The 14,891-nt window shown below is 41.5% G+C and overlaps 1 protein-coding gene and 1 pseudogene across 3 annotated transcripts in view; both read right to left on the reverse strand.

Moving 5' to 3' along the window:
- Positions 1 to 14,891, reverse strand: part of rgs6 (regulator of G protein signaling 6) — a 101,285-nt gene that overhangs the window by 38,357 nt on the left and 48,037 nt on the right. The window contains exon 1 of one of the 3 annotated variants that reach the window (XM_086188699.1): positions 6,710 to 6,801. The exons of the other annotated variants lie outside the window; for them this stretch is intronic. Coding sequence (XP_086044825.1) covers positions 6,710 to 6,727 — 18 coding nt within the window. The 5' untranslated portion in view covers positions 6,728 to 6,801. Of the gene's footprint in view, positions 1 to 6,709; positions 6,802 to 14,891 lie in introns of those variants that run through there. 3 annotated transcript variants of the gene reach the window in all.
- On the reverse strand, positions 12,471 to 13,938 carry LOC147242772 (eukaryotic initiation factor 4A-I pseudogene; annotated as a pseudogene).

Genomic DNA, 14,891 nt, shown 5'->3' on the forward strand with positions numbered 1-14,891 from the left:
ATATGATATTCCTCTGCTTTTCTCCTTTATGTCTTATAGCTGTGTAGACCTATTGGTATGTGACAATTAAACTATATGAATGAAGACGTTAGACTTTTAAAATCTAATTTCAGCCTTGTAGGACCTGCAGAAATCCTGTTATTTCACCTTTGCCAAACTTAATTGATGTTCTACACATTTGCAAAAGCAGCTGCGCATGAACAGGAGAAGCAAGACTCTGAAATAAGTGCGAGGGGAAGTTTAAACTGACACAAGATAACACAATGATGCTAACATAGCTACAATTGTGCACTAGAACTGTCAGTGAATATTAATAGTGAGTATAATATGACCTAAATAGAAAAGAGCAACAACTACGGTTATTGAATGGTAATATCAGTTACGAATCATTCATTTGATCTTCAGAGGGACGCCACACTCCAGGTTCTCAATTTAGCACCAGCCGCTGTACACGTCTAAACATCTTTATGTGGACAAAAAAAGATGAATACTGTATGTGAACCTATTCGAAGCTTAAGACAGAATTTTCAAATAAGATTTATTTACGGCACGTTTTGACAGTCTTGCTGCATATCTACAGGGAACTGCACTTTGTATGCATGCGTCCAAGTTCAGCCTTGTGACAAGAAGACAAGAAGAGACCAGGGAAATGACGCTCAGATGATGTCATCACCTGCCATTTGGTGTACGTGCTGCAAGTGAATACATTAATTCCACTAAATATATATTAGATATTCACTGGAGGATTTCAGAAGTACCGAAAATGAATCGTCATTAAGCAGTCGCATTACCATCAGTGCTTTAAATTGTTTTGCTGACATTTTTCTGTTTTATGAGCACATTAAATACACATTTGCAATCAAGGTGGTAATACATAATTGCCTGTACTCCATTGATTTTAATTACTCTTCCTTGAGTATCTCAAATACCTGAATAGTGTATAAAGGTCAACCTTGTAGTGCTTCTTCTTAACAGATGAAACAGAAATGGTGTCAAGGGATAACAAATATTCAGTACAGCTGAATGTCACCAGTAAGACAGTGAGAAAGGAGCAACATGTGAGTCTGAACCCTCTCAGACCACCGAGGATTAACCTCCTCAGATGACAACATACCAGGTGTTTTACTAATTAGAGAATTTAAGTCAGTTAAGATGAACAAACTTAACGTGTCTTACCTGATAATCTCTGTCAAACTGTCTTAATTTGGCTCATGATTAAAACAAAAAATAGGATAGAAAACAAACCTTTTGGTCCATCAGGGTGGAAACAACATTAAAAAAAATAAACGAGCAAATAAATAAAAGCAGAAGATGAGAAAAACATACCTAAAAACATTTATTTTCAAAGACACGGGGAGCTCTCCCCTCCTCTTCTCCTTCATCCTCTCAGTAAACAGTTGAGTTGAAGGCTTTTGGGGTTTGCCAGCGATTTAACTTGCAATTGACTAAAGCCTAACGGTTTAATCCTGAGTTTAAATGACCGATTTTACGCACAACTACGAACATCCATTGACAGAAGTTGCCGTGAGCATCTCCTCAAAGCATTTTCAATATATTCAGAGACGCTTAGAGAGTCCAGAAAGATACAAAGCTATAAAGATGGCTTCTATGGTAAAATAGTGTTTTTATATGAATCATTTTGGGTTTCTATCATAAATATCTGTTAACTTAAATATCTTGAATTAATGTCTTCAAATCTAACATACATGAGCAATTTGCTTTCAAATGAATCCGCACAAGCTCTCAGCAACACAAAGAAGCGATATCAAACTGGTGTTGAACTGTGTCATAAGACAGTTCGAAAAATCCTTTTTCCTTGCCACGGAAATGGTTTAAAAAAGTCTGGTCATGTACGACTCATGCTCTTATAATATTACTGCAATAAGAAGACTTTTATAATCCCCCATTCAACCACAGATCTCTTGCAGGAAATTAGCATCTTTCTTGATTTGGTAAGGGGATTACCATACCAACCTGGCAAAGGTTAATTTAATCAGAATTATTAAATGCAGCAATTTCTCTACAAATGTGTGTGTGTGTGTGTGTGTGTGTGTGCACGCATGTGTGTGTGCGTGCGCACACGCAGGCACTAGCCATATATTATACACACAGTGTCTCACACATAAGTGCACACACCAATTGCCATTCATCCTGAGTGGGTGTAATGAGTCATAGTGGTGTTGGTGAAGTCCTCTGCCTGCAGAGGGGTTTATGTCTGAAGGTCAGATACAACTGCTCGCTGACAGCCATGATGAGTCTTACTGGTTTCAGTCCAGTGCATCTGGCAGCAGGCTGATGTGACTGATCATGGAAGTGTAATGACAACAGGATGGCTTTTCCACACTTGACCACCGTTGCATCTCAGGTTGACAAGCCAGGCGATATAATCCCAGAGCGATTTGTGAGGCCAGTCAAGATTTTGGAGCACAAAATAAATAAAATAACTTCCAGTTTGCATGTGAAATAATGTACTTACAACTCCCATTTATTCACCTATACTCATAAAAATATGATATATTAATATTATTTTCCACTTTCACAGGTTGATTTTGTTCACTATCATTAGTCCAGATTTATGCATAAAGTCTTAGTATGACATTCAACCCTTCAAATACAAGGTTTTTCATCATGCTGCTGCGTACAAATACAAAAATAGGTAAAAAATTAAAAATACCCCAAAAAAATTCATGTTAAATATTCAGCATCCTCAGTGGAATTTATTTGTGTTTATTACAGCCTGAGATATGTCAGGTTTTGACAGCAACAAGGATTTTTATTATTATCATTTTTTGTCATGAAATACATTGTTCTGCACAGAAACATGCTTTTCAAAAGCACGCTACATAGAAACATTAAAAAACGTGCCTTCTGATCATAAATTTCAAAATTTTCAGTATTTTGTCAGGGCGATACTATGTTTTAGAGAAAATGGAAAAAGCTATAAACTTAAAAAAAAAGAAATAACATTACAATTAGATATTTCTAATGATCTGCTGTGGGATCAAAAATGGAAGTTTTAACGGGTTTAAGATGGAACGTTGTTTGCATTCAACAGTACAAACTTAATTTTGTGTGTGCAGACATTTATTTGGAGCTGAGGTTGAAAGTACAAAATCAAATGTGTCAAATTTGATGCCATCGTCATTAACACAGCCACAATTACCGAAGACCATAAGCGTGTGATATGACCAATAAGTGCGTGTGTGATATGGTGTTAATATTGCAGTGATAAAAACCAATAATATTCAATGAACATGACATGTAGCACATCCTCCTCATTCCTCTGACATCCATAAACTGTCTTGCCGTCTGTTTTCAGATAAAATTATGCAAAAGATTTAGAATTTAACAAAACCAAATCTACCCAAACGTGTGTAGGTATCAAAGAAAAATAAAGTAATCCATCATAGCCAATGGGGGGGAATCAATATTTTAAAGTTGTGGTCTGCGGATATCTCACAAAAGCCTTGATGTGGGAATATCTTCCACTATGAATAAAAGTAGTAACAACTCAAACTTGCTGCAATAATTAGTTTTGGTGTTGAAACCTGTGCTGCTTTAAAAATGTATAAGCTGCTGACAATAGTAAAGGTGTCGATGGTGGGAATCAATTAACATCTTCACCGAAACAATCCACTGCACACAGCTACATCCCTGATCTCCATACTATAATACTTGCAGGAAAAAGGAGTGTCTGACTATGGCTGCAGATGCAGGAGGAGTAGAGGATTACAGCTTCAGCCCCTTTTGGTATGCGTCTCACCAACTTGAGGAATGCTGCAGTGATGACAAGGAGCCCTGGGCGACAGTGGCGCTTCAGGTCGTCTACCTGACTGCAGCACACCCCAAGAGATTACCTGGATTTAGGCCATTTCTTTCAGTCTTTCTGCCTGCTGGCTGCTTTCTCTACTTGTGCCTGTTAGGCAAAGAATATCCCAGTAATGCACACTATGACTGTTGATTAGCTGTGTGCAATGAAATATCACTTTGACCAGGCTGATGAACGATCCGTTCTGTCACCTATGTTCTCCATTTCCTCCGTTTCTTCTTTTTGGGTGGGTTAGGAAAAAGATCCCCTCTTCTACACATTTGCTGAGTCATTTCAACAGAGATGGCAAGTAACGAAGTACAAAAATTTCATTACTGTACTAAAGTAGACTACTTTAGTTAGTTTTTACTTTTAGAAGTATTTCTTTCTCGAACAACTTTTTACTTTTACTCAGTAAATTGACAAACATGGCAAAGAGGAAGAGGGATGTGCTGCTGTCAGGTGGAACAACAAGTCAGAGTTAAGGTTCCTTTTGGGTATTTCTTCTGAGGACTGTCATGACCGGGTCCAACAGAATAAAAGCTGCAGAGGTATAAATTAAGCTTTGCTAGGCTATAATTCCATGGTAATGTTTGCGCTGAGCTACAGTGATTTAGCGTTGACAATGTGAGGAGCATGTGCACCAAAGACATGCATTGGCCAAGATCAATGGCTCAAATTATGAGTCAAAGGACAATGCATCCACCGTGTTATGGCCGGAACAGTTACAACATAGTGGGCTATGGCAGAGCATATGATGTAATCTTCTGTACAATAACATTTCAAAGTATTCGCCTCTTCATAAGTTTGGAACTGCTGCAGCTTGTTCTCTAACACTTCAGTTGTTGGCTCGGTGGAGTATAGGCATTTATGTCAGTGGTCGTCCAGTTAAATCAATGAAATTAAGGAGTTTCAGTAGAAAAGGGCATTCATTGCCACCGGAAAGAAACATGTATCCCTGTTGGAGTCCCAGATGGACAAACAGCTGCTATTATTGCATATGTCACGGTGTATTTTTAGCTTTTCCTCTTGGTCGTTTCTTGAATGGTGACAATAATTCTCATCTTATTACTGAACGATGAGTGGTGGAGCAGAGAGCTGCTGCAGGGTGGTCACTCAGCTTTGTGCTCAGTTGAATGTCTGTTGAAGGAACTCACCACATCTGGAGGGATTGTCAAATGACATCTGATGAGGTTATTTTGTTCAACTATTTTGCAAAAACTTGCTCCTCTAGGTGAATTTGGCATGGTACTATGCTGTCATCAATATTGTGGAATAAAGGCTTCGCTATTGATACAAATCAAATAAGCTTTTAGAGCTGAAGTGATGTGAATTGAATCAATTTTATTGTAAACATACGCTAAATATAAGTCCTACTTCTTTATTGGAAAATTGCACAGCTATGCATCAGTACAATTCATTATCTGAACTTCAATCCTTCAGAATTGGCTGACACGGTGGTGCAGTGGTCAACTCTGTCGCCTCACAGCAAGAAGGTTCTGGGTTTGAGTCCCGGCTCAAGCACAAGATGTGTGAGGAGCCTGCATGTTCTCCCTGTTCCTGTGTGGGTTCTCTCCTGGTACTTGATAGACAGCTACACTTAATCTGAGATTACATTTTTCCAAAGTTACAGGAGTATTTATGATCTGGAAGAAAAATATCAAATTCTAGAATGGAAAAAATCTTTTTCATCTCACTGATTTGTTTATGTCGGATGACCACATCTGCAGGTCACAAGTATGTTTTGATTAGATGAAAATGACCACTTTTATGCGAGAAGAAATAATTGAAATCTGCAAATCCCAGCTAGATATCAAAGATCAGACAGACCCTGCAGCATTTTCTATAAAATAGGAAGGGGTCCACTGGCAACACATCAACTGATTTGTCAGTCATCTAGTTTTCAAAATAAAAGCATGACTGTTTACTGTTACATTTTTGCCCAGGGCCGGATTAACACTCCACAGTGCCCCTGGGCAACAACCTGTTGGTGCCCCCCCCCAACCCCCCAAACGGTTTGAAAAAAAATTACCTATTTTCAGTATAGTCTTTAAACTTTCCGCCTTTTTAAAATCCCTGTCCTTTTTTAATTTTCGTTTAGCGCTCCCACTAAGCTGACCACCAGGTTTCTCCATTTTTGTTTTTTTTTTGTTTGTTTGTTTTTTTAATCGAAATCTCCCTTGCCTTGATTGGCATCACCATTGCTTTGACCCGCCCCATGGCGGGCTGACGACCAATGAGGGGGCTCTGCCCCTCAACTTGGACTTGCGCTGACAAAAGCTACAGCGGCAGCTGTCAGGCTTAAAGCATAGTGAGACTAATATTTTTTTTTTGCTTTTGCACTGATTGCCGCAGGGCCGCGGGATAGTCAGCTCTGGCAAAAATTTTGCCAGAGCTGACTATGAAGGCCTTATTCTGAAAAATTCTGACCGAAGCAAATCGATTCTGTTGGTGGATTGTTGTTAGTTGCGAAATTAACACCACTTGGATATGAAGTGAGGTGCTAGATGGAAAAAGCTAACAAATGCATATAGTTTCCTCTTGTAGCATTTTGCATAATGTGTTTGTTTTGCATCTAAAGGCTTCCATAAATGTTGTTTCTAGAAGTAACATAAGAAACCAACAACAACAACATCATCGGGGTTGCCGACTCCACTTTACCAACTTCACATATAATTTGTCATTGGAGAAAGACATTCTGAAGTCAAAGACAGTTGAGAGGTCAGAGTTCTCATAAAAACTTGAGCTTGTTGTCTGGCAGAGAGCCACAGACAGCAGACTGTGAACTGAGGCCAAACACTCCCAGGGCAATAATCAATTCAGACAAGTTTTCATTGCTCCCAGCAAGTGGACACCAACAGAGCTGACCTTGTGTCTCAAGCCACACACACACATCCATACCTGAAAGTGAGTAATCATCACAGGAGGAGGCTGATTATTTTCTTTTCTCCATGTTCCCTCATGGGAGTCCAGCCATCCACTCTGCCTGAAGCCAACGGTGTCATTACTGTGAAATCAAATAACTTTCAGCTGTGTTTCCCTAATGAAACTAACACTATAGATAGCAGAGTTGAATTAAAACAGCCATGATGAACCTCACCGTCGTCAACAGCATTCAATCATCAAGGCCTCCTGTGAAATCCAGAGTGACATCTAAGGATTCAATATTATACTAAAAAGGTTGTTTAATCGTTTCACTCTCGCAGATGCAGATTTTTTTTTAAAAATCAGATGATGGCAGGTTACCAGTTTTTGTGTCAGCTGCAGCTGCTCTTCACTGCAACATAAGACTGTAGATATGCACACAAGTGCTGAGGTCCTTTTTAAGAGTTTTGGTCTTGTCTTGGATTCTACTGCATTTTACTTGGTCTTGGTCTCTGGCCTAATGGACGCATGTCAAGACCTGTCAAGACCACAACTGTTGCGATGTTGCCATTATTTGATTGGATATAAGTACTCCCAACTCCGAAATGCAACCAATAGCTTGACTACTTACTTTTGAACTCTACCTGAATGTTTGCTGCCCGCCCACTCCCACCCCCATCACCCACCCAACGGCTTGATTTTCACCTCTCTCAAAGTCTGGGTCTTGTCTTAGTCCCACTACATTCCAGTCTTAGTTATGACAGCCTCGGTTTAGATGGTCTTGCTACAACACCAATAGACACACACGCAGATGCCAACTTTGCGTTTGTGGGATGTATTTCTTCGGCCACAGACTGCATAAAGTGTTTTATCAATTTAGCCAAAGACAACTATATGGGTGTTTATTACACTCATGAGTCCTCAGTATTGCCAGACATTAGAGACTGAAAGCAGCCAGAAGCTCCCAAAAATATATATTTTACCTCTAAAGTTTTCTCAAATAGTTGTCTCAATCTCACCAAAATGTACTTTTTTGGGTGAAGTATCACTTTAAAATAAATGTGGGCGAGCGATTCCTTCTTCCTACCTCTTCCTCTGACATTCTTTCCAGGGTGGCATGTAGTTGATATGTCCTCCCCACGTCTGCGTGGGTTACCTCCAGATGCTACGGGTTCCCCAAGCAACAAAAACACATATGCTCGGTTAATTGCTCCTGACCGAAGTACTGGCAGAAGATCTGGAGTTGGTTCCTGAGAACTGCATGTGGCCGGTCACTGCCGCAAGACTTAAATACAGAGGACAAATTTCACTGTACATGTGACAATGAAGGATTTCTTCTATTTTTCCAACTTGGCCCTTTTTCCCCCAACTCTGAGGTTTTGTGAATGTAAAATTATTTGTTGATTATTGCATCGCATATAACACAAAGCTTCTTTTACGCGATCAGTATTTTTTTTTAAAGGTGTACTGTTGTCGATTTGCATCAACAAAATGAAACAAAACTTTAAATCTGAAAAAGATAAATACATAACTGAGACAGCTACGGAAAAGGCGGTCTGGATGTGGCTTTATATTGAAGCGTGTGCCTTTTTCAACTTCTTTTTAGTTCTGGACAATCCATTAGCCTGCAATTTCCTGCACTGGCGATGCACTGTCAGAGAACAGGGATTGGCACGTGGGAGTCTCTGAAATAGCACTCATTAAAATCTTTCTATCTTACCAAAGAATTCAACATGAAATAGCATTGCCAGAGTAAAAAGTTTGCTCATCTCTTGAGGGTGACTATCAAGATCTCAATAGAGTTTCAAAATATTTTTTTGTTGGAAACGTGTTTTGACAGATGTCCTTCAGTGCATCTTCCCTCTCAAGGCATTGGGAGTATGGAGCATGTTGTAAAAATGTGTTGCAGTGCAGTTTTTCAATATGAAAATATCCTTGAGTGAGCTCTCAGTGTGAGGGAAGAAACTGGAAATTCTAGCAACCTGACTCTAGGGATGGCAATGCTGCCGGTCTATCAGCCTGTCTGGGGGATTCCCTTTGGTCCAAGCTGAACAGCTATTTCATGAATGTTGAAGACATTTTACACATCTGTAATAATTCTGGCGATCCCTGACTTTCCCTTTAGCACTGCCAGCAGGTTCACAGTGGATAAGTTTATCCAGTTAAACACTGTCACACAACCACGATTTCTGACACTGCAGGTTCATCATTCAGGCTGAACAGTGGAAAGTTAAATGCTAATGTTAGCTTGTTTTCAATGGAAGCCATGAAGGGAAATCTCAAAACCTGCTGACGTTCACACTACGCTGGTTCTTTGTTAAGCAGTGAGGATCACTGTCAAGTCAAGCAGCCTACTGTTAGCGAGAGAATTATTTGTTTTGATAAGTTAGTACAAATGGCTAAAAGATGCAAATGAGCAGATGTGTTAAAAAAAAATGTAAAAAACTGAAAGTAGTTTTCGTGAAGAATGTGAAACAATAGGTTTTTCGTGTAAATGCAGTTTTTCTGTTTCCTTAGTTTCCCAGTCTGACTGATTAATTTACCCATGCCGGTGTGAAACTTTGTTCAGTTACAATGGAAAATAAAAGGAGGGGGAAACTGTTTGTAATTGTTCAATTTCACATCCTGCAGTTAAAGGGGATGGAGGTGTGATCCGGTGAGTCAATTTAACTTTATCTAATTAAACCATACTATCAGAGTGACCCAACCGACCCTACCCAGCATCAACTATTATTCAGAAAGCAGATTATCGCACCTTGTCAATGAGCAGCGGGCGGAAGAGCAGTTCAGACGATGGGCTCTATTCTGCCAGATGCCATGTTGATTGAACCTGATCAGAGCTCATTATCAGATAGCGTTGACTCTAAGACCCCTAACCCCTACTCGCTGGAGTGTTTCATAGGCTGCTTCTGAACACAACAGGGAGAACAGAGATCTGAGAAACAGGCCAAAGGCCAGGCTCTGTCAGAGGATAAAGACTGAGACATTAATAACCCTGAAGAATCCCTCGACTAGTCTTTTCTTTTCCCTTCGTGTATATCTCCGCTTCACTGTCATGTTTTGTGCCTGCAGTAGAAGCCCTGTTAAAAAGTGAAAGATTATGGGAATATTAAAGAGTTCTATTGGCTCTTGGCCATCTCCCACATGAAGAAACTGTTGAAGACAAGAAGAAAACAGCTGGTGAGAATCTGGTTCATCTGTCGATAACACCAGGCATCAGACCCTCTCACTGTCTATGGATTTCAGATCTTCAATCCGATGCAAAAATGTTCTGTACACCTTTGCTTTTGTTTCTGCACACATTTCTTTTCCTCCTGAATTCCCAAATGCTTTTAAGAGGCACCACGTTCACCCTTTTCATTTCATCATTCCGCGTGGCTCGGAAGTAGAGTGGCTGTCAAGCAACCGAAGGGTTGCTGGTTCGATCCTCACTTCCCCCGCTGACCATGTCGAAATACCCTTGAGCAAGATACTGAGCCCCTAAATGCTCCTGATGGCCCTGCAACAGACTGACGACCTGTCCAGGGTGAACCCCGCCTCTCGCCCAATGTCAACTGGGATAGGATCCAACCCCCCCCCCCCCCGCGACCCTTAACAGGTGAGCAGTATAGAAAATGGATGGATAAGTGGATTTCATCAAATGTTTTGTAACTGCCTGTATCAGTGGCTGTTTTTCTCTTTTGTCACCTCACTATTTTTGGCTCCAACTGGACATGTAACAGTTTCACGGTAAACAGCGGTAAATTATTGTTATATTTCAGTTTTGATTGTCATCAAAACTGTATTTGATTACCGCGCTTTGATAACTCATGTTAGGGGTTGATTTTATGAACGAGATCGGATAGGCAGCAACACAGTCAACTTCATCTTCAGGAGAGCCACCCAGTTCCTTAAAGGGGGGTGTGTTGTAAATTTTAAAAATATAAAATGCATTCGTTAAATTGTTCACAGTTCAGTTGACATAATGTTTTGCAAGAGAACCCTGCAAATATTTAAATATGAACCCCTTGTGTTAAAAAAATAGAGAAAAGAATTTACAGAATGAATCGAATCTGTCTAAATCACAGTGCTTCTCCCTGAAAATGTGAAAGTTCACAATACATTTCAAGTAATGTAGATGACATTTCCAAATTGTAGATCGTCAATAATTCTTCATGTTAAAATTCATGTTGGAGGTTCTATCAATATTTCACGAGACCTAAATGTTACACTTTTCTTACCCTTCAGGTCTTGTGTCTCCAGGAGGTCTCTGCTAGTCACATTTAAAGCCCTTAGAGCAAAGAATCCACAAGGCTGAAGATCTTGCAATTCATTTTTTAAAAATTCCATTAATAGTAGTGTCTGCTTACTAGCTTGGCACTGTAGCAGCTCTAACCCAAGAGGATCTAGTGCAGCGTGTTTGTAGGTCCATCCGCTCTCAAACCAGAGCCAGTGAATTTTCATCTGGTGCGAAATACTAAACAGCCTGGACATGGTTCCGGGAAAATACACTCAACTTAATCACAGTTTAATTTTGTAGCAGAGGCAGTGGCAGAGAGGGCACTCTGCAAATGAGCGAGTGAGTGGAGCCTGGGGATGTTAGTCAGACAGGAAGTGCACATAAGGGAGAGAAAGAGCTCATCATGATAGTTCATTTGGACTTGAGAAGCATCAGACAGGAGGACAGCCCCTCGTTCCTCCTCCATTGAAGCAGCAGTTTAGCCAGCAGTAGCTCAATCAAGCCCCTGGCTACTCATTAAGCTACAATTAATAAACCGCAATGATGAAGTCATCATGTCATACTCAAACTGCACCTCTATACCACGCTCATCAAACTTGAAAACTTATCAAAAGACCCTGGAGAGGACAGGGCAGCTAAAAACTTGTTTTCTGGATATTCATGTACACAACTTTTCTCCCTCTCTGCTGCTGTCTACCTTTTTTCTATTGCTCTAGACATCAAATAAAGAAGAAATACCATAAGATTTTTTTTTTTTAATGAAAATACAGATTGGCTGGAATGTCAAGTGCAGGAGATGAGGCCCAATTCATTGCTGCTGAATCTGGCATGAGCAGTCAAGGAAAGCCCTCACATTGGAAAGTAATTTCTTTTCAATGCCGAGTGAAGGGAGATAGCAGCATGCTATTACCAGGCGCCAGGAACGCTCTGGACAGTTATTCCTCAGGGCAGCTGCAGGGAGATAACAAACACACACTGTCACATTCTCCAATGCTTCCTCACAAATTGTTCCTTTGTTGCCACAAAGCATGACAACATCCAAATAAGAATGATGATTGACGATGTATTTGATTTGAGAAACATACCAAAAAAAAAAATGCTCGGCTGGGAAATGAAGTGCGGTGGTGAAATGGGTAGAAAGAAAGGAAGGAAAGGATGACAACAAAAGGACTTTGTTGCCAAACAACAGTAAGCAGTCAGAAAATTCTCCTCAGTACAGTTCTAAGGATTAGGAGTGGGTTGCAATATTGAACACAACTCAGCTGATGGAGAGTAATTCCACTCCATCCAGACTATCAATAATTTATCCTTGCGTGCAGAGGCACACATGCGTGAGGAAAAGGCATGTACATATGCACACACATGCAGTTTCAGTCCTTCCAGTGCCCTTTAGAAGAGTTACCAGACAAGATGAATCTAGGTCATTCACATTTTTACCGTCATCTGTGCTCTATATCGTCTGAGGTAAAGATGCAAGTATCCTGGCCACTGAGAACTGTGCCTATTAGGGTGGTGATCTTTAAAGATGTCAAAGTGATAAAGTAGAGTAGCAGGAAACCTAGTCACATACCACATTGTGACTTAGACAATGTTTTGTTTTTGTTTTGTTTTTTCCCCTTGTTTCATTTATTCACACTTTAATTGAAAACAACATTGACATGATGATGTGAGATCTTTAGTTTTTAATTTAGGGACACATAGAACAACTGCAGCACAGCTCGACTGATACTAAGGCGGGTGTGAGGGTCCTCTAGAGGAGATCGGCCACGTTCATGGGCATCTCCTCGATGACGGTGTCATAGTAGGTCTCGATGTCCTTCAGGGTTCGCCGGTCCTCTTTCCTCAGCAGAGTGATGGCGGTTCCCTTTCGTCCAAAACGACCACTTCGACCGATCCTATGCATATAGCTGTCCCGGCTGGACGGCAGGTCGTAGTTTATCACCAGCGACACCTGCTGGACGTCGATTCCTCTTGCCAGGATATCCGTGGCGATCAGCACTCTGCTGGAGCCCGAGCGGAACTCCCGCATGATCAAGTCCCGTTCTCTCTGCTCCAGTTCAGAGTGGAGGGCCGAGACGGTAAAACCTCTGGCCTGCATCTCTCTGGTCAGGTGTTCAACCTTCCTCCTGGTATTTACGAATACGATGGCCTGTGAGATGGGCAGACAGGAGTAGATATCACACAGGGCATCGATCTTCCAGTCCTCTCGCTCCACATCAACGTAGAACTGACGGATGCCCTCCAGGGTCAGTTCCTCCTTCTTCACCAAGATTCTGACAGGATCCCGCATGAACCTCTTGGTGACATCCAGCACCTCAGCTGGCATGGTAGCAGACAGCAGAATCACCTGAGCTCTGCCTGGAACCTCCTGGAAGATGTCGTATATTTGTTCCTTGAAGCCTCTGCCCAGCATCTCGTCGGCCTCGTCCATCACAAACACCTGGATGTACCTAGAAGAGATGTGTCTGCGACTGAACAAGTCCAGGACTCGGCCTGGGGTTCCCACCACAACGTGAGGGGGTTCGGCCCTCAGCTTTTGGACTTCTCTGTGGATGTTGGTCCCTCCAATACAGGCGTGGCACCTGACTCCCATGTAGTCACCCAGAGCCAGCACCTCCCTCTGGATCTGCTGAGCCAGCTCCCTGGTGGGGGCCAGGACCAGAGCCTGAGTGGCCCTCTGTCTGATGTTGATCTGCTGAAGTATGGCAATTGCGAAGGTGGCGGTCTTCCCAGTGCCAGACTGGGACTGAGCAATCACATCATAGCCCTTGATGCACGGTATGATGGCCCTCTGCTGGATAGCGGTAGGCCTCTCCAGTCCCAAGGCATAGATCCCCCGCAGCAGATCCCTGCGCAGGTGCATCTTGTCAAAACTGTCCACACTCTGGTTCCAGTTGCTTTCGGTGAAGCTCTCTCGGCCATTGTTCCACCTCTGATGCTTAGTGGCCATTATTCCAAACAAGTCTGAATGAGGTGAATGTCACGCAGTCCCGCTTGATTGGCTGGATGAGATAAATGTTGTTGCTGTGATAAAGCACCAACACCAAGGTTGAGATGTCCTGCCTGATGAAGCTGAGTGTGCTCTTTTATTGTTTTTCTAACTTATGCTCCTTTGACGTGTCACTGTGGGTTCACACTCGGAATTCTGAGGTTCAATGATGTCATCAACTTTGATCTCTGAGCTCTGATGTCAACCAGGGACTGTGATCTCTGAGATTTTTTTTTTTTTTACCTGTCCTGTTCAGTAGCTGTGGCAAGCAGCATCAATGTTCCTGGTGCCTTGTTGTACTGAAGCAGTTTTACTCTGCATAGGAGGAATCTGATAAACTCCTCCTATTGCCATTTGTGTTTAATTTTATTGGGAATGGTATTGGTTCATTGATAAAGCTACCGGACTGAGGCTCAGGAGTGGATAGGAAGAGAGAACAGGGACAGGATAGGGAAGACCAGGGGGAGGGGGGAGACAAAAACAACAGCAATAGCAGAAAAAACAAACAAACAAACAAACAAAGCAAAAGTAACAACAACAACAGAGAGGAGAAAAGAGGGGGGAAAAAAGGAAAAAAACATTGGTTGCAGAATTTCCGGTGCAGGCTTACCATTTGGTTTAATATAATTTTTAGATAAATGTCTGAGTGTGTGTTTATGGGTCAGTTGTGCGCCGCATGCATGTATGTGTGTATACGCGTGTGTGACTTAGACAATGTTTGAAAACTCAACCTATGGCCCTGTCAACTTGGCCATAAAGCACATACAGATTTGTGACATCAACATGAAATCACACTCTGTTTGCTAACCGCCGCCTCACCACTGTCACAGCTTGTTTGTTTGATAATGGAATTCCAATAAAAATTGATGCAGTGATGGACCAAAGCACAATTTGTCTCTTGCCTTTGTTTATTGCGTATCTGTCTTCTTATTTTTTGAGGACCAAGCAGTAGGTGGGGGTACATGCAGGCACTCTAACCCATCAGTACCATAAAGCTATAAAATTGAAAA

Source organism: Aulostomus chinensis, chromosome 20 (genome assembly GCF_037954235.1).
Source record: "Aulostomus chinensis isolate RoL2024-O1b breed Wild chromosome 20, RoL_Achi_v1.0, whole genome shotgun sequence".
Lineage (NCBI taxonomy): Eukaryota > Metazoa > Chordata > Actinopteri > Syngnathiformes > Aulostomidae > Aulostomus > Aulostomus chinensis.